This window comes from Accipiter gentilis, chromosome 31 (genome assembly GCF_929443795.1).
Source record: "Accipiter gentilis chromosome 31, bAccGen1.1, whole genome shotgun sequence".
Taxonomy (NCBI): Eukaryota; Metazoa; Chordata; class Aves; order Accipitriformes; family Accipitridae; genus Astur; species Astur gentilis.
In genome coordinates this window covers 20,630,679-20,651,628 of record NC_064910.1, presented here as the reverse complement: position 1 = coordinate 20,651,628, position 20,950 = coordinate 20,630,679, and the positions used below count along the sequence as shown (strand labels likewise).

General features: G+C 41.6%; 1 protein-coding gene across 3 annotated transcripts in view; it reads right to left on the bottom strand.

Annotated features, from left to right (window-relative positions):
- The window catches only part of REPS2 (RALBP1 associated Eps domain containing 2), a 101,817-nt gene that overhangs the window by 14,137 nt on the left and 66,730 nt on the right, over nt 1-20,950 (bottom strand). For all 3 annotated transcript variants that reach the window (XM_049834147.1, XM_049834149.1, XM_049834148.1), the window contains exon 14: nt 8,959-9,023. In XM_049834147.1, coding sequence (XP_049690104.1) covers nt 8,959-9,023 — 65 coding nt within the window. The remainder of the gene's footprint in view (nt 1-8,958; nt 9,024-20,950) is intronic.

Sequence of the window (20,950 nt, the reverse complement as noted above, 5' to 3'; positions counted from 1 at the left end):
TTGGAGTGCTGAACCTAAAAAAGGTAAGATTTCAAAGTTCCCAACAGTTTGACATCACAGTTCCTACTGATGCAAGACGCGTTTTTTGCTAGCTGAGTACTGTGATGTGGCTGTCAGCCTAACAGCTGTGGTACCTGCTGACTGAGGCTGGGCCACTGCACTGGCCGCTCCTCCCTGCTGCCAGGAGGTGAGGATGGCAAAGCTCAGCAGCCAGCAGGGCAGGCAGGGGGTAAAAATAAATAGGTACACTTAAAAAAAACCAACAAAAAAACAACAAAAAAAACCCTAGTTCTGGGATGCAGCTCATGCATAATGAATAAAACCAAGTGACTGCCATGTCCATAAAGTGCCACCTAGTGGCATGTGGGACAGGCCATTTCTGAATGCTTTGCTTAAAGGAGAGTCCCAAAAAATAGCTGTCTGCATGATTCGGAGCCTGCAGACTGAGCCTGCCCCACAGGGTGGGCAGACAGCGGGGCTTGGACATGGTAAACTTCAGCTCTTTGGAGAGTCTCCTTTCCCTCTCATGCAGAAGCCAGGTCTACACATTAATGATCTGCCATACAAGCTACAAGTTCTCCCCTACAAAACATCTCCATTCCTCAAAGCGATGTGCCTCTGCACAAGTGCCCCAGCGTAAAATAAATCAGTATGCTGTTGCAGGGGATTTTGTTCAGGGACGGACAGCATTTAACACAGGCAAAAATCTTTTGTTAACTGCAACGCACATCAATGCAAAGATCCAGCTAACCCAACAAAGTGCTCCACGCGGGGCCTGAGAGGCTTTACAAATACATTTGCCAGCTGATGTCCCTCCACATGGGCCCCACACAGATTTTAAAGGAAAAATAACTCCTGCTTTTTCTTTTACCAGAGGGATTCTTCACAGATTTCCTTCCCTTCACTGATTTGGACATGGGGTGAAAGCCAGTCCCTGTAGCCTTCTGATCATGGGCACAGTGAGACTGGCTCCAGGATACTCCAGTGCAAGCTCCTATAGTGGAGCATAAGGAAAAGGTGATCCATCAGGAGCAGGTGACGTAGCTTCCCTTTAGTTCTTCATTGTTTTTATACCATGCTTAGTGTAGCCTTTGGGCAACTCATTTCTCATTCGGAAACACAGCAATAAACTGCCTCTCTCCATCACAGCAATAAATGTCTTAAAATTTTCCCAGATCTTAGAAACTTCTTACCATTATATTAGGGTTTAAAATTCTTCACCACTGGTTTATAAACCTGAAAGATTATACATTAGGCACTATGGTCTTCCAAAGGAAAATTCCATTATAGTAGTGTAAAAGTGTTTCAATGGAAGTGTCTCACACCCACAGAATAGAGTAAGCTGCTGACATAGGCAGTGTTGCTGTGCAGGCTGGTATGGCTGGGTCCACATCCAGGGTTACAGTAGATGGGCAAAGAATACCCTGCTCATGTGCACTACCAGCACTGCAAAAGAGTTTGCAAACCAGGCCTAAGAGTATGTTGATTTGGGGAAGAAAGACCACAGAAAAGAGCAAGACAGTGTCCTATTCCAAATCTCCTGAAGAGCTTCTCTTTGCAAAGACCAAAGTCCAGTTATTAACACACAGCATCTCCTTTTTGCCCAGCACAGTCTCATATTTTCTAGGAATAGCCATACCCTCCTCATTCTTCCTGGAAGAAGATAGAACTGGCTAACAGTTTCTGTACAACGGCCGCAGCCAGAGACCAACCTGTGGCCTAAGGCTGATACTGAGCATTAGGAAAGATAATTCCTCATCATTAAGGAGAGCATTAGGAATCGCAAATGCTCATTATTTCACTGCATGATCCTTGACCAGCCATTCATAATCTCCTCACTGCTCCATGTGACAATACTTAACAGTACCTTTCTAAAAGAATATGTAATGCTCACTTAAGCACTAAGTGCTTCGAAAGCCTCAGATGAAAGATTTTCATAACTGTAAGAGAACGCATTACCTTAACAACTGGTTCTTTGCTTACACTTCCAGTTCTTTTGCTTTGCAATGCTGTATTATATGTAGATTTCACACCCACTTTTCAAGACAATCCATAACTGATCTTCCAGAACAGAAGGTCTACGCGGAGCTTTCATATTTCCGTTACCTGAGAGCCTTTTTGCAAGAGGTGAAGTATATATTCAATCTTTCCCACAATTCAATCTCGCCCACACTTACGCTCCAGGCTAACTTTATACATGGAAATAGTCCCATTGCATTCAATGGCACTACTCACAGAAATGAAATTATCTTTATGCATTCACTGGAATAGCCCATAATCATTACCTATACAGTGCCACTGCTTAGCTTTGCAAAAAAGTATTGAGAACAGCTTATCTGAAAGAAAAAGTAGGATACTAAATATGCTTAACGCTCAGTATGTGCCCATTGCAATCTTCTATCATCTCTACGTTAAGTTCATTTTAAGAGGTATTTTGCTCCTTTCTAAACATGATATTTTTGCGCTTAATGCCAATTTCTAAGAAGTCAAGATGTCTCAATTCCAGTTTCTGTGAGTCTTGTGAATCCCACACTGAATCATCAATTCTTTTTATTGCTTGTTACTGAAACTGAAAATGGTAAAACAGAAAGAAAACCCATAGGGATGCAAATGCAACAAGCTGCCAGGGTCTTACTGTGCTGCCTGCTTTCTCAGCGCTGTGCAGCCCTGAAGTTTTGATAAGCTTTTTCTTTCCCCGAGCTATCTGAGGGCTGGTGATAAGGCTGAGGAAAAAGGCAGTAAATACAAACAAATTGCTGTAAGTTCAGCCCATTCCCAAGGAAAGAATAGGACACAGATGGAGGCATTAACAATCTGTTTTAGTACTCCACTTCCACAAAACCAGATTAACGTAAGCTAGAAAGGCGTATGTACATTCCACTAGAGATACAGGCATTGAATTCTTAGCTTTTTTTGTTGTTTTTACGAGAAATGTGAAGCCAAATTAAAAAATTATTACAACACGTTTTAATTAAGATACTCGCCCTTCTTCCACTCTCCCAGAAACCTCTTTAGAAAGGATTTTAAGGCATCCATCAACTACCCCCCAAATTCAACTTTAACTGTGCTACTTTTCACCACTTCTTAAACCGTAATTTATTTTGTCTGGCTGTTTTAGATTTAACATATAATTTTCCTGAGAGGAAGATAATCCACTTGTATTATATTAAAGTGGCAGATGGCAAAATCTTACATGTTACAGAAGACTTTCAGTTTTATTACAGTTGCAGGTTTCTTCAGTACCTATTGCTCTGATTATACCACATACGTTATTCTGCAGCCAAAACTGCGGAGATGATAAAAAAACCCCTAACTTCTTCTTGCACAGTGGTTGTAAATGCAAGCTTTAAAAGTATTCCTTTGGTTTAATACAAAATGGTTGTCTGGGAGAATACCACCATGTATACAAATACCAAGCTGCCAAAAGCAAAAGCTTCGCTTTTTTTTTTGGTAATTTTTATTTCTATAACAAAAAAGTTCCTTCCTGTAAAAAACTCCAGGTGTCCTGCCAGCACTTGACATTCCTCACGGCATTTTACAGAGTAAGGCAGCGCCTCAGTTGGCTGAATATTTTCTCCAACCAACCTCGTAACAGAGATAAGCAGACCCTACGCCACCTTCTGTATCTCGGCTTTGCCCAAAGACACTGGCAGTGGGGGGACGCCCAGACCAGCTCCTGGCACGGACCCTGCACGTGGCCATCCCGCTCAGGAGGCCAAGAGGTCTCAGCAGGACAGACGGGAGCCCTTCCCACCTCTTGGCCTCGGCACTACCGATCAGCGTGGGCACACGCCATCGAGCGTTACAGACCCAGCCCGAGTGTACCCCATGCTCATGGCTCTCCATGGATTCAGCAGAACTCGGAGGCACGCTAGTAGAGACAACTTCTTGAACTGGGTCCCAGCTTTCACTTGCAATTCTGGATGATGAATGGCCAGAAAGCTTCAAGGAATTACGAAGTATCAAGTAACATTTGGAGAGCAGAACATCTGATACGTTAAAAAGAATAATACCTTCGCTTTCCAACACCACCAGGTGCCTGTGACTGGGCAGAGCGACCCACCCACCATCCCTCGCAGCACTTCGTTTCCATGATTTTGCCCAATCTGTAACATCTAATGGTAACGATGGCCACTAAACTGAAAGCCTAATTCTGAACTCGCATAACACGGTGAGATTTTAATCTTCAGAGCTGCACTGTGCTTGGGATACTTCAATTTGATAATGTTAACAGCTGCCTACCTACTCCACTTCACTTGGACACTTTGCCTTCGCTCGTAATTTTATCAGTGCCTGTCAAAACTGCCAGCATGGAACCAGTGGGAAAATCAGGTCCCAAGGTCTCCAGAAATAAAAGTCCAGCACAAACCAGTGTGAATTTACAAAACCAACAGGCTTAAAATTTAGACTCTGGGAAAAGAGACTAGGAACATCAGTTTTTTCAGCCAAGATATACAGGGTTTTCTTCCAGTCCCACTGTTTTCAAATCCCCTTATACAGCACTGGCAGGATTGAAGATATGCCTTCATTACTGGACAGGAAGGTACTGAAATAGACTAATTTAAATAAAGGAACGTTGATCTAATTGGGCAACATTGCAGATAGTGAGCTGATGTTGGATAAAATCCCAAAGTTATATTTGCTCTTCAGTGTTCATCCATAATTCCTATTAATATAAATATGTTACTAAATCTCCCACAGTAAGCAGATGTGGTAAATGACTTCTGTAGGCTTAAAAGCCAACAGTAATAAAGTATTATTTTGTTTTCTATTAAAAAAAATAACAACAGAGACTTATATGAGATATGCATACACATGTTTGGTTCCAGTGGAGTGTTATTCATGAGCACCCGAAGTTATTTCCTATCTGAAATCTGTGCCACTGCAAATCAGCTACACAGCTATTTGCCTTCCTGTTGTGATTCTTACAGCCTCCAAGTTACATAAATTTTCTATGTACAGCCCGGGGTCTGCACAAAAATTTTGGGGCCACCTTTATGCCATTTCTCCTTGATGACTTAAGTTTACCGTTAAGTTAGGAACACAAGATCAGGAAAAATTACCCAAGCCACTGAATCCAGTCCTCTACAAGCCCAGATAAAAACACAGCAGGTATTTCAACAAGCTACAGCTTATCTGTTCTATATGCCATCACTCGGGGTGGGGCTGATGATGATGGGGATGACACCAAAAACCCTAAAAACTTAAACACACAAACAAATTTAAAAAAAAGTGGAAAAGCCTTAACTACAGCATGTCATGGGAAGTGAGCAGGAGAGGTAAGGAATTGCCAGTGTCTTAAGCCTGTATAAGAGCTTGCAGCATGTTAAATACTTATGGTCGAAAGAAATAGGGAAACTGATACAGAAAAAGTTATCCTTAAATCCAAGCAGCTACTGCAGACTTGCTAAGTGTGAGATGTGCTACTAGGGATTACAGAAGGTGTCAGTGAAGTTACACACAGATATACACAGTAGTAAAAGGAAAACACTTCAAAATAACCTATTATCCAAAACAAAACTCTAGTCTTTGTATAAGCCTGTTTCCATACATAATCTTTCCAAGTGCCCTTTATAGAATTTAGGCAAAACTTGAATTACTTTCTTTTTTTTAAATACAAAAGCAACCTGAATTGAGGGTTCTAATAAAGCATTTCATACTGCCTTACTGGAAACATCAATTCAAAATGGCTTGCAGTGCAGAGATACAGGCTGGAATTTGGGTTAAAAGATCACAAATTGGAGATAATGGTGTATCCACATTATGTAAACTTGCCTTTTGTCCATCTTTACTTATTAAATTCACTTACAGTCACCATAGGGACCTCAGATGGAAGCATCACTGCATCAAAGAAACGTCTGGTAAAAGCTCTGAGGAAAACTTGGGTACAGTTCATGGACTGATATGAAGTCAACACAATGCTGACTTTGGCGATGGAGGAAAAATCCTGAGGAAATGAAGCCACCATAGCCTTTTAAAGGCCATCAAGAAGAAAGAAACACAGAGTTAATCCATCAACTCTAAAACCCATTGTAGAGGAAAGAAGAGATGCAGCTGCATCTGTAAAGATGTCTACCCACCAGAGGTGTGGAATGGCATGGGCTGGCAGCAGCAATCCAGAGCAGAGAAGCCAGCCCCACTGCTATTTCCCCACAAACCAGCCAAGTCCTTGCAGGATCCCAAGACTCGAACCTCCCACAGTAAGCCTGTGCATCCACTGAGCTCTGGAGTCAAGGCCACAGTAGTATGAGCTCTAAGTTGGACCTTGCGCTATGCTTACCCACCCAGTGATACAGTCCTGCTCCCTCGTTATTCAGCTGACTGCACTATGGAGGCAGAGTTGGACACGGACATAATTTAATAAGTTTGTGGTATGACTAGAGATGTTTGGCACACTCTGAATAACCAGTGTTCCAGTAACTTACTGAGCTTGATTACCTTGGAGGTTCTGACAGGAAAAATAATGTTTTCCTAAAGGCTGAAGCAAATTCTACTAAAAACATCAGCAACCCAGGACCAAAGTCAAGATGCCATTTCTATATTGCTATTGATTAAGCTCACAGAAGGACTGCAGCTCCACTGAAATGTAATACCTACCCCTTGGTACCTCTCTTTTATGCACTTTGGCCTTTACATCCCATGAGCCCTTTAATCTCACTCTAAAGAGCCAACTGGTTCAGGCTGCTTCTCAGCCATCCATAGAAAACTGTAGTCCTCAGAAGAAATGATTTCCCTCTCCTCCTCCATCAACTGATTTCCAAAGCTGAGCCAGAATAATCACACCACGAGCATACTTATATGGTGCACAGCCACCTGGAATATGTGGGGTTTGCTTCATTTCCAAGCTACATTTGTCATTCACAGCGCTTAACTACAGGCATATAGCAAAATGTTTAGGCGATAAAAAAGGGTTTTCAATAACATTGTTGAAAAATAAGTTAAAACAGAAATTTAAGGAGAGTTTGGTAAATCTTGAAGCAGGAAAAAGCTGAATGTGTCATTTCAGCATCATGGCTTTTCTTCAGTTGTTGATCTTGCCTCAGATTTGAAAGCAGATCCCTCCCTCCAACTTCTTCGTGCTCTTTAAATCAAGGGCCCCACTGGACTAATGTAATCCATATGCTTACTATTGCTTACATGCTATTCGTAAGGGTCAGCTCCACTGAATTATGACTGCCTCACACATACTTCCCTACTGTCTGTTACCTTTATCACAGAAAGGCACGCTTAGAGATAAAATAAACAATGTGACAAGCGTGAAGTTTATTATGTTTTCAAGAACTGGTTTTATGTACATTTTTGCTAGATGACCTAACGAGAATATTTTGATGATATATTTGATTAATTATCTTTAAAAATCATCAAATAAATTAAGTAAATGTAAGTGATGCATGTAAGCAAAGCATCTGCTATATATTCATTAATGAGTAGACAAGGAAGCCACTTTTTTTTTTTTTCCTTTCAGAAACTAGACTTTTGTATAAGAGAGGATTGGATCAAGAATTTCACGAGAATCTTCTTATCATTTTAGAAAGGTCCTATATTCTGCATAGCCCAGTGTAGGATGAGCAGTTGGTTCAGTATTTGTGATGTGGTAAGGAAGCTGCTAGACATGCATAAATAAATTAACACCTCTCCTCACTGCCCTGCTATGGAAATGCAATCTATCGTAGGACATGAAAATGAACAATTAGCAGAACCTTGCTTGAAAACAATGCTTTTTTCCCCTAAGAACAGGATTTGTTGTATTTACTGCTTTTCTAGATGGCACCGAGAGGGCTTGCAAGCCTGAGCAGTGGCAGGAGGGCCAGCATGGGCTGCAGCAGCAGCTGCTCCAGGCACAGGGCAGGGAGGCAGGGAGCTGTGGGACAGAGGGAAGCCAGAGGGAAACACTGCTCTCTTCTCTTCAGGAGTGTTAGAGAAAGCAGGAATGCGATGGGTGCGCTAAGAAGCATGAGGTGTTAGCAGTATGGCTAGTGCCATACTGACTTGGGGGAAGCATGCGATCTCAAACCAGAATGCTCTACAGTCCTCAAGGTAGAAATTAGCTGCACTCAGATGCTAAAAAGGGCTGGGGAGAGGAAGAGAGCAACAAGCCTTTTATCATTTCTATCATAAGCACTGTGCAGCAGGAGGCATTCAACAGCAGACTCTTAAGAGTAGGTCCAAAACTCAAGTGAGGACTGTTTCTGGCCCAAGGAAGGTGTCTCACCAAGCTTTTTATATGCAGTGGGCTGTTAGATCCCCTGTGGACTTGTTTTCTATTACACACTTCACCTAAGAGAGTTAATATGAAGCTTACTGCTGCCTAAGACTTAACAGAGCCAACAACATAAAAAGAACAAGACACTGATCTTCCATCATCTCCTAAAACATGAAGTGCAGATACGTATGATTTAGTCAATTTGCATTGTGCTGTGGTCATGTGATGCTCTAAAAGCAAACAAACAAAAACTCATCCTAAAAGCAAAACAAAAGCACACCACTAATGGTTTGAAACTTAATAACCTAACTGACACGGCATTTGCTTCCTTTCAGCACTGTTTTTTAAACCTATGGGTGAAATACACTCTTACATGCTGCGGCTCCCTTAGCAGATGCCTTCTGAGAATTTGAAGCTTAAGAAGCAAATAGCAGGTATTCAAGCCCATGCCTTTCAGGTATGAAACTCTTCGTAGTAGACTCACCTCACCACCCTTTAATTTACAGTTTTGTCTAGTGGCTGCATGTCAGCTCCACTACAAAGAGATTTAGTTAGTCTGTAATTTGACACTGCATCACATGGGCTAGACAGACCAATGCAGAAGGACATGTATGGCACCGCAGAGCAAACTGCAGCTTTGCATTAACTTGGAAGCAAGAACAACTGCCATGTCTAAGCCAACTTGTCCTAACCACTGCAGCAGTAACATAAATAAGCGAATAATACACAGCAAAGGGCTAGACCTTTGTCCATACCTGAGATACAGAAGGTCGAGGGGGCAGTGCAGGCGGTGGTGGGGGCAGCCAGCCAGACCTCACAGCTGAACAGTGAGAAAAGAAGATAAAAAAACAAACCAAACAAACAAAACCACATTAATGTAATTCCAAATAAAACCAGAATTAATTTCCATGCTTATTTCTAGTGAAGAAGCAGTATTCAACATTTTAATGACAGAAACCAAACTTGATCTTTAATAAGCAAAACCTTGTTTGAAATAACTTCATGAGCAGTGATTGAGTTGTGATTTAATTGCCGTAAAAACCCACAACGTTATGATAAAAAAACAGAGATGGAAGCCAGTCGGCCACAAAAGCTGTAGCTAAAGCAATCCAATTCTAGTTAAAGAACCCCAGAAACAGGGTCTACTTGTCCTTGGGATTTTGCTCTTTGTCATTAACATTATTGCCTTTTAAAAAAAGTGATGCTTTAGCATCCAATGTAGACATTAGCATTCACTCCAGATAAAACACACTATTATGAGGGAGTGCAGCCTTAAAAAAGAAAACATCTGCCATGGAATTAATAGGACAAAAGCCTAAATGGACCAAAAAGAAATCCATTTCTTTGGCTTTATGTTTTGTATTTGCATGTTATTACTCATTGGCGGTATTTTGGAGGGAAAAGGAGAAGCAAAAGGAGGAAGACAAATCTTAATGGTTAGTTCAGGTCCCTTTAACATAATGCAATGTCAGCTTTTAGTTTGAGCCAGCACAAAGGGAGAGTAACAATCCGGTAGGTCCAGCTACTGTATTTCTCAGTTTCCTTAAAATACCTAAAACCCATCATAAGACAAATCTACAGGACAAATTATGGCTTCCAAAGGCTGCTGCAGAAAGGAGGACTAGACTAACACAGACAACAACCAGGACTGGTGGGAGTCCTTGGGTGGGATACCCTCCCCAAGATCCTGTTGCACTGAGTGCTCAGCACTTGCACTGGCAAAGATACCAGACAGTCCATCCTGCACTGGTGGTTATTTGTATAGCAAAAAAACCCCAACAATATTAAACTTAGAAATGTCTTTTACCACAATAATGCTAAGCAAGCAACTACATTTATACACTTTTTATTTCCATGCATACTTTAAAAAGCCACAAAGACCATTACGAGCCTTGTTATAGCTTAGCCATTTACATATTTTATACACCAAGTCTAAAAATGTCTACATGGTTGAAAATATGAAGACAAAGGATATTAACCATTAAGGACAACAGTGACATGAGAGTAAAAATGTGTGGGTGAAAACATCGAGAACAATCATGTTGGCTACATACAGCTCCAAAGAAGCTTATGATACATCAGGGTTTTTTACATCTTCTGTATCATCATCACCTCTCGAATCAAAATGAAGCCTAATATCACTGCACACAATGCCAGAGAGGCAGAACAATTAAAACCCAACTTAGGTTAAGCAAGGGAGCCACTAACACACCTACAGGTCTAAGAGAGATTTGAAAAAACATGGTCATAAGGATCCCTTCTCTTGCATTTCATTACTTCTGTTTATAAGACTGCTACAATACCTGCATGACGTTGTCACTACATTCTCCATCTCTTCTGTGCAACTGAGCTTTAGAAAGGAACAGTGGAGTAAGAAACCTTCCTTTCCTTTAGTCTGAACTTCAGGTTATTACTTCATTTATCTGAGCACTGAGGGTAGCTTTGGCAATTATGGCTAGTAACAATATTTGAAACACCATCTAACTCTAACACCAGGACTCTGTGGGTCCACCAGCTGCACGCTGTAATAGCAGACAAGTACGTATGCTCAACATGATACGTGTATCTTCAGGAAACCTGGTGGGAGCTGTGCTGCAACACTCCATGGAAAACACCTGCGTGCACCTAACCCTCCCACCACCACCAGCGGTTGTCACTGCAAGGGTATCATCTCTGCTCTCCAAACAGCTCTAATGTCACGGGGGAGCGTGAATCTCACACACTTCCTAACGAGCCCCCAGCAGCCCAAACACGAAGCTATGGAGAGCACTGCTGCCATGAGCACGGGAGTCCCTGGGAAGGGGCACATGGGGCCGGGGTCAGTGGTGCTGCGGGCAGGCACCAGCCCCAGCAGCTCCCGCGGCCCTTCCGAATATACATAGCCCCCTCCAAGGCCCATTGGTTTTGTATTTGCTGGTTTACACTCCGGCAGGCCCTCAAAAGCTTTGCTACAAGAGCTGCATCCATTGAGAACTCGCCTCAACTTCAGCTCTACATACAGCACTTACTGTCCTCACTCCCTGATTCTTCAAACCCCGCCATATACCTAGGAAAGCAGCAGTGTACTCTTTACGCAGAAAGGCACTGGGCTTGCTGGAAAAGCATCTCCTGAAGATGTTGCACGCACTGTGAAACTCCACAAGTCTCCTGGGATTTGGCTTACAAAATTCCAAAGGGAAAAATAATTTTTCTGTAAAATGGTCAAATTAAAAAAAAAACAAACAACAAAACCACCAAAAAATCCCACCCCCAAAAACCTGCTTCTTCAGCTTTCAAAATACAACATATATAAATTTAGCATTAAAGAAGTTAGATGCTTACACCATGTGCATTTGACCCAGTTTCCTCCTTTTAATCCTGCAAATTCTAACTTAAGCTACTCATGAAATATTCATAAAATTCCTGCTGTTGCAGAACATCTTTGGCCTGTTGTTAGAAGGAAATCCTGCTTATGTGAGCACAATTGCTAGACAAAAGTTAGTTGACTTTTGAGGACTCATAACAACTTACAAAAAACCCTCACTTTTTTTTCCCCACAGGACAATGAACAAAGATTTAATGTCAGATGCTGCATGCTTCAGCCTTCTCCAGTGTCACTACCCTAACAGAGGACAGTACTAACTGATACTTACAGGGTTTTATGTGTATCAGCATGTGACTTGTACTATTAGGCTATTCCAGAATACCTTCCTTCCTGGGAGATTGCCCTGCACAGATCAGCTCTTGCTATTAGAGGTGGCATCACTATGTTAGGTCTGGAAGCGAACACAAATACAGCGGGAGGTCTGTTTCCAAAATTAAAGCAAGTAACCTGGGACTGAGCAGCCAACAGACAAATGTTGTAGTTCTGGGTACACACCTCAGAGCTTGGATAAGCTGAACGCCATTGCTCTTTGAAAACAAATCTTCACATCCTGTGCAAAAGCAGATGGAGCTGGAGGGAACGGGATGGGCGTCCCACAGCTCACCTTGCTGCTGAGCCGCTTGCTGGTATGCAAACCAGAGTAAGCCATGTAAAGCAAATCTCATAGATAGCACTGTGGAAAGGCCATAGAGGTACCAGTAAAATAGATTTAAGTATATCCAATATCCATATCCCAGGTATTCCTGTAAATGGTTATCATTTTCATGCACTAGTTGTCACATCCCAACATTGGAGTGACTCAGGTTCGTGCATTTCCTTTGTCAGAATTAAGGTGAAACAACAGCAGGGGAGTTCAAACAACAACCAACGTTTATTCAACCTAGCTAACCTTGCCCAAGTACAAGTGAACTTATCCATATGAATTTTTTGCCAGACTATAATTTGTCAGACTGTCACACTAGTTACTCCAACAAAGATAGCAATTGGGCTTTCAGTTTTCAAAATCATAGCTCTTTATTTCACATGTTTACACTTCAAAGTGGATTATCTGCATGGAAAGCTTCCAGGATCATTTTTCTGCCCTATTTTGGCAAACACAAATGTTGGATAGCACTAACAGGACACTACACTAGATTAAAAAAACAGGTTTTCCAATCTGAAGCTAGATTAGTATTTTAAAACAAACACCAGGCTGTAACTGTACACTCTGAGAACAGGCCATCCCATCCTATCTGGCCATGCCACTCTGCCTCCAGCCTCCCTAGCAGACAACACAAACCCTCAGCACTTTCATTACCCACAGTAGTGAAAAATATCAATCATGGTGACCATCCAAATAGCTCCTTTACTTGACTTATTTGATCTAGGAAGAAGAGACCAAGGAAAAACATAAAATTATCATAGTCCAGTCAAACCTATGCAAAGTAGGTCTTTAGCTCACCAGGCACAGCAGCAGGGGAGGGTTCCAAAATTAGCGTGGAAAAAATTTGGGCCCTTGGGATCCTTTAGAGCAACCTGTAAGAGCAACATGCTGCACCTCTCTCACCCAATGATAGTCACTTGTCCTCTTGTTTCTTAGTATTGAAGAAAACTGCCATAAAACACTGAGCTTCTGGATGCATGCTATTTTTTAAAATTAATACTGGAACAGCAGCATATAAAACTACTCTTCCTGAAACATTTCCATGTCAGGTATTTATTTCACTTACATTCTTTGCAGCTGTCTTCCTTCTTGGTTTTATGTCTATCACCTTACCCTGGGTATCACCTCAGTTAATGATTTGGGTGGAAAAAAATGTACTCCTTTTCCTCATCTGAACTGAATCCGTACATAAGAAATGTCCTGAAAGAACAGTGGTTTTCATGGGTCAAGGGCCATTTTGTACCTTTCTAGCCAAAGTGAAACTAGATATACTGGCTACCAAAGGAGGCTGATGTCACCTCACGTCAAAACCCTACACACCTTTCACCCCAGGTACAACAGGGCACCCAGAGTTTGGTGGGTCCTCTTACTTCGGTCACCATTCCCAAAGGGAGAAAGAGGCCTGTGTTTCTAAACTCACACAAAGGGTGCAGCCCTAAGCAAACCCAGCCTAAATCCAGGCTGACCTGGATCCAGATGGCCTAAATCCAGGTTCTTGCTTCTGTTCTGCACCCCCCACCCCCCCCCCTCACCATGCCTTCCGCAATTGGGTAGGGAGCATCCAGGGACTTAAACTGGGAGAAAACTCTGATAGAGTTCCTCTGTAGAGTCTGGCTGATGTGTTTGGCATTTTTCAAGTGGATGCTACAGCACTGTTGGATCAAGGCAGAGCTGGTTGCATGGCAGTTTTACATCAGTTTATGCTGCTTCAGAGTGCTTAGCTCCCAGATTAGGTTTAACAAAAGACCAACCAATTCATTTTAACAGGAAGCAAAGAATCAGCAATACTGAAAACAGTTAAAGAAAGATAAACCAACAGAATGAATTATTCTTCAGTTCCCCAAACTACCCGAGGAACCAAAGCCTTAGGTAGTTTGGGAAGGAAGCCTTAGCCTTCGGTTCCTTAGGTAGTTTGGATAGCCTTAGGCTTCAGTTCCTTAGGTAGTTTGGCAAGCTGGCATTTTCACCCTTTCACTCTGGTGCTATTTTGGAGAGTTTGAGAGACTTTTCCTGCTTCTGTTGCCAAAGGCAAACCACAGAAAAGTTCTGTGTCTAAGCTGGTTTCTGTTTACCTCCATCTTACAAAACTTCCCCTCTTGTTTGCTGAAATTTGTACTTCAATATCCCATAGTACTGATAACATTCTCTGCACTGCTTCATTTATTTACTTTCCTGACAAAGGCATTAGTAAGGTGATTGTGAAATAACTGTTTCTCAAGAGATCTGATTTATTAATTCTCAATTCTATGTCTGCAAAAAGTTCCAACGGAAAAAAAATTTTAATGCTGTAGCCAGAAATGTAAATTTAATGAAGGATTCTAGTAAGGTGGTTGTGAAATATCTATTTATCCATGGATCTGTTTCAATAATTCTTACTAATGTCTCCTCAGAAGGTAATAGCAATGCAAAAAAAAGATGTTAGACTTCTGATACTAATTTTCTTATCGGGTTTGTAGAAAGATTGTAGAAAGCATCGCCAGCACCAGAATAACCTCTTCTCACAATTAGTTTTGGGAACCTACTCAGCAGGAGAGCTTCATGCATCACAGTGAGTGATGCACACACCTGATGTCACAGACACACTCTTGTCACAGGTGTGCTTCATGTGCTAATCATACAGAACATCACTTGTACCTCAATTGCATGGAAAATTATTCAAGTACTTTCTAAGTAATTAGGAAGATATATAGCCAGACCTTAAGCAATTAATGCTTCTGCACTATGAACTTGCAGGTGTGAACTTCATTTAGGACACTGGTGTGCTTACAGATTTGATGGGTCACTTTCAAATAAACAAGCAAGACAGCATAAGAGGCGGTTTTTATGATGTCTTTTTTAAATGCCCTATCCATGAAATTCAGCATGTTTTAAGTAAAATCTGTAGAACAGATTTTTTTTGTTTTAAACCACTTATTTTCTGTTTTCTGTCATATATCTACAACATCTGTATTTTTAACTTCCCGTCCCTCATCTTCCCTAAACCATTTCAACTTCTAGTTACTGTTTTCTCTACCCCTTCCCTTTCTGTGTGTTTCTATGTGGGGCCTGTTCCTCCCGCCTCCCTCCCCCCTTTAAGGAAACTATTCACGATTTTGTTCCCTCTCTTGTCACATTTAGCTTCATTCTCCACCCACGGGGAGGCACAGCCCCTCCACCTACCTCCCACAGATCCAGGTTGCCAGAGCTTCTCACACCTGGAGATCCCAATGGGAGTGCTGGAGGCTCCAGCACTTGCCGCCTGTGACCACTTCCAACACGGATCAACTCAGAGCAGGGGCATGGGAGCCAGGAAGAGCAGTGGGCTACCACCCACCACCCCTCCAGTCCCACCTGCGCTGCAGACACTTCTCCAGGACGTCTGCATCTTCAGGGTCTCCCCCACAAGGGGGACAACTTGCCCCCCCGGTTCCACGAGAACTAGGAGATTCTCTCTTGTTTAACCTGTAAAGCTGTTCTACTACGGGCAAACAGTTTTTTCATGGAACAGAGTAAGCCACATGGGATCAAGAAAATAGGTCAGCGGGGCTGGTAGGGCCAGCCAAGAACATTTCAACCCTAACAATATTAAGTAGAAAAGAGGTTTTGGATTAGAAATTTCATTTTTAACAACCTGCAAAAGAATGAAAACAGACCGTAAACCGTTCCTCAATCCCAGAAAGACAAGAGCCAAGATTAGAAAAATGGGAAAAAGCAATTTAAAAGAACTTCCATTTACACAAATTGTCACGAAACAGTTACACTTGCAAGGCTGGTAAGATTTACCCCAGTTTGCACACAAGTACTCTCTGGACTCGGACCCTAGAGAGATATAAAAATTTAAAAATCTAAAAATGCAGAAATAAGTTCCCCCATCAGATTCCTATCATGTAATAACCATTCATCCATTTATGCACTCACTATTTTCTTCAGCCTATTCAACCTTAATTATGCCCTTGTCCAGTTGGGCAAAGAAATAAGTTACATTGTTGTAAACACATAAATCCTTCATAAAAAATTCTAAAAGGCTGAGAGGCATAAAACTCTTCCATTCAAATCAGAGCGAAGACATTCATATTTTATTCAGAATAAGCTCAGTTCAGTGATCACATATATTCTGAAGGGGAACAGAACTAGAAGAAAACAGCAGCTCCAGTAACAGATCAGGAGCTGAGTCCCAAAAGAAAGAAAATAATGTAATCTATTCTCTGCTTCAAAAAAAAAAGTTTTTGCAACATTTCTGTTAAGAAAGCATTTCACAGTATTTTCATTGTAGTGATACAGTGCAGAAGAGTATGAACAGCAGCTCTCAATTTTGTGTTCTCTATGGTTTATGTGTAAAAGACATTTTTAATTTAAATTGCAATTGTTGTTACAACCCTGACAACCAAAGGTATTAACTTGACTCTGCACTCTTAAGTCGATGAAGCTGGCAACATTAGAGCTCTTGTATACTGTGCAAACAATATTCAGCAAAATGGCATATTTCGCTGATGGTATTCGCTATTATCACTATTCTAAAATAAAGGTCCTTCAGAATTGTCATCTTCCTAATTTAGTGTTTTGATCTGATTAATAAACACAACACAGTAACATGCAAGACAGCACAGTACTACACCATGAGTAAAATCCAGCCCTACTACCCAAGAAAGTAGCTAGTATTTACTAAATCAAGACCAATACAAAAGCAATGAGAGGAGCAGGTCCTGAAAATTAATTACCTAATTAAATTGACTGTGATCTAAATTCAGCATTAAAACAGACATTACTCTTCTAGGTTCCCCGTGTCACTTCAGCTTTGAAAAAAAGTTAGTTGAGAAATCTGTATTTATGGTAACACAAACAACAGAACCCCTTCCATAACTCCCTAAAAGCTTGCCTTTAGTAACTAAGACTTGCAGACAGCTAACCTCAATAGATACAGGTATTTCCTAGCAAATACAATTAGATTCATAGAATCGTTTAGTTTAGAAAAGACCTTTAAGATCATCAGTCCAACCGTTAACCTAGCACTGCCAAGTCCACCACTAAACCATGTCCCTCAGCACCACATCTACACGTCTTTTAAATACCTCCAGGGATGGTGACTCAACCGCTTCCCTGGGCAGCCTGTTCCAATGCTTGACAACCCTTTCGGTGAAGAAATTTTTCCTCATATCCAATCTAAACCTCCCCTGCCGCAACTTGAGGCCATTTCCTCTCTTCCTATTGCCTGTTACTTGGGAGAAGAGACCGACTCCCACCTCGCTACACCCTCCTTTCAGGTAGTTGTAGAGAGCGATCAGGTCTCCCTTCAGCATCCTTTTCTCCAGGCCAAACAGCCCCAGCTCCCTCAGCCGCTCCTCATAAGACTTGTGCTCCAGGCCCCTCACCAGCTTCGTTGCCCTTCTCTGGACACGCTCCAGCACCTCCATGTCTTTCTTGTAGTGAGGGGCCCAAAACTGAACACAGGACTCGAGGTGCGGCCTCACCAGTGCTGAATATGGGGGAACAATCTCTTCCCTACTTCTGCTGGCCACACTATTTCTGATACAGGCCAGGATGCCGTTGGCCTTCTTGGCCACCTGAGCACACTGCTGGCTCATACTCAGCCGGCTGTCGACCAACACCCCCAGGTCCTTTTCTGACGGGCAGCTTTCCAGCCACTCTTCCCCAAGCCTGTCACGTTGCATGCAGTTGTTCTGAGCCAATTAGGCATAAAGTTATTAATTAAGCATAAAAGAATACAGAAGATAACACAGTAATCATACTTATCTAGGTTAAGTTTGGCAGGTTTTTTAGTACCCAGTTCCGTGTGCCCAAAAGGGAAAGTCACCTGCATTTGGCTCACCAAGCTAAAAACACAATGTAGCTGAAAACACCTGCAAACAGTATTAAGGTAGCTATTTGGAACTGTTTGTATCAAAATGTGTATGACAACAGAGCAACAATCATTTTAATTCTCCAAATCCTCTTTCCCCCACAATTGCAGAACTGTTTTATTTGATACATAGACTGAGAACATTCAGAAATACATAAAATTTGTCTGTGGTTGGGAAAGTATGAAAAACTAAAGACATCTCAACACACACTTACTATTCAGAAATCTCTATAGTCGGCAAATAAAACCCACCAAGCCTGTACGTTCAAGGAAAGGTTGTGCTAATTGAATGAAGTAATGAAGGTTTGATGAAGTAAAGGAAGTAACAAAGAGTCTTCTTCAAAGGTATGAAAAAGAGGATAAAATGTGATGCTGAATGCCAGTCTTCCTCTAGCACTAACGAAAATGAAAGGGTGAAGAAAGAAGTTTGTATTGACTGAGCCTTATGACAAAAGTACTACTTTAAACTGCGCAGGAAACATGTATGTGAAGGAATACAGAAGTGATGCAAGGACACATTTATATCACTTACAGGAATACTGATGCATACCAATAAATCTGTGCCCTTGTTCCTTTTCCGTGAACATTACATTTAGAGCAGAGGGGACATTTTCTTATCCGGCAGCCATCACCAGCCCAGCAGAGCTAAGCAGAGGTTTCATATCTGACTGTAGTTAGGAAATCATCATCCATAACGGAAAACACTGCACTTACAATAAAATGCTAGTTGTGTTTCCGCCTTACCAAGTGCGGTACTTAACACCTCACATTTTAAAAGGGAAAAAACCCAAAAAGATACTAGCCCCACATTGCTGGCTGACACTGGCACCACCAAAGGGGCAAATCCAGGTTACAGTGAGTATTTGCTTACAAGCCGACATAAGAAATGGTGCCTGCATTCCACACGTTCTTCACTGCAGGGACAGCCGCAGCAGGAGGCGAGTTTCAAAAGCAAATGAGTGCTGAAAGCCTTCAGTGAAAAATTCATTTGTAAATAGTTATATGGCTGTTTTGATGAATTACACAGAGATATTCAATCTGCTTCCATATCAACATGAAACTACACTGTTTATGACAATTTTGTTGTTTCATCAAAGCAGATTCTTTTCCAAACAAGTATCCTTTGTTCAACAGAACTGTTAATTAAAAGAAGTTATGCAATTCAGAAATGAAACTAAATGGGAAATAAAATGTATTTCAGAGGCATCTGTATCAATCTAACAAGACCCAGACTGCTGTCACTGTCTATAATTGCCCAGAAGTAAATTCTTCAGTAGTTGTCATGGGCAGAAAACATAACCAAGCAAAAGGCCAGAAGACAATGGATCTATTTTGGGGTTTTAATACTTAAGCTGAGACTTGCCCCAGAGCCAGAGTTACCCCAAGGCAGACACTAGCTTACTGCTGCTGTCAAGGGTAAAAGGTGGCTGGAGGCGTCGCTGCAGGATCCTATCTGGCTGGCAGACTCCATGGGCATGCTGCACCAGGCTCCGAGCGGCGGCAATTATGGCCCCCTCACGATCTGCTCACTCATCTGGATCACAGGACAGACGGAAGGGAGCATGAGGAGCCCCAGAGAGCAACTAAATCTGCAGACGACCTTTGTGAACAGTACAGGAAAGCTTTGCGGACCACAGGCTCCCAGGTCTTACTCTGGGAGCTCTTGGCTAGTACCTGACTAGACAAGAGGGCTAGAGAAGAAATGAAGATGTAAACCAGGTCATGTACGTATTTAAAATGACATTTTTGTTTCTACTTAAAACATGTTGTTGTCTTTCCAGGAATGCATAAAACTCAGCCAAATATTTTCTTAATATGTACATAGGCCAAATGCCAGAGATTATATATTCAACAAAAAGAAATACATTGAGAATCCAGCAGTACTGAATTTTTCTCAGATGCTAACGTAAAGACTACATGATAAAAAAAAAGAAGAGATTTCTGTCTCTTAACATCTCTTAACAGAAATTCCCATATCGACACTTCAGAAGGTGGGGCCTTTCATTAAGTTGCCTTGGGTTTTTTATGTTTTTCCTGGGTAACACTAGTTAACAGCATCTCGGAAGAGTGCAGCTATGGAGTATGAATGAAGGTGCCTCCTTCAAGTGCAGTTATGTTCCAGTTCAACAATTTTAAAGCACAGTTTTTGTGGCTAGTACATTGCTGGACATCCCAGCCATCGCAGGTAAATGTTCTGTATATACTTGCCAGGAGAGGGGCATCATAAGATGGTGGCAAACATGATATAGCAGCAGTAAATGAAAAACAAACAAAAACACCCCTGCAAAAAAGTGCCTGCAACAAGGATCTGCCACAGTCTTTGGCTGAATTTACCTGAAGAAGAGAGATTTTTCTTTTCCTGTGCTTTAAAAATGAAATAAAAAATGCTCCAATTACAAAAATGCACTGGTGGCTTTACAATTAAAGAAGTGATACCTATAGATCAACATAACCAACAAGAAACTGAAAATAAAACTCACTACTACTGAGCACTTCTTTGCAGGTGTGGGAGCAGATTATCTAGCAAACTCCCCAAATCAGGATTATTTCTGAACAAGAATTAGTAGGACAAAAACTAATGTACTGAAATGGGATTATTCTAATCATGTTGGATATACCCTGAAAGCTATTAAAATGGTCAATTTTACAGTCTGGTTTTCTGTACTGACACTAAGCAATATGGTGGTGCTAGAAGAGATGGTCATTCTAGCTAATTTTTGTGGTTCAGCTGTGACAATGAGACTATTTTTGAAAACCTAGGAAGGAAGGAAAGCAGGGAAGAATGTAAAGCAAAAATTCAGTTGAGAGTACATTAGGACAGAAAGTAATCAACTGACCTGTGGGTAGAAACACATCAGGTTTGATATTTATGCCAGGCTGCATTATCCCAATAGCCAACAAACC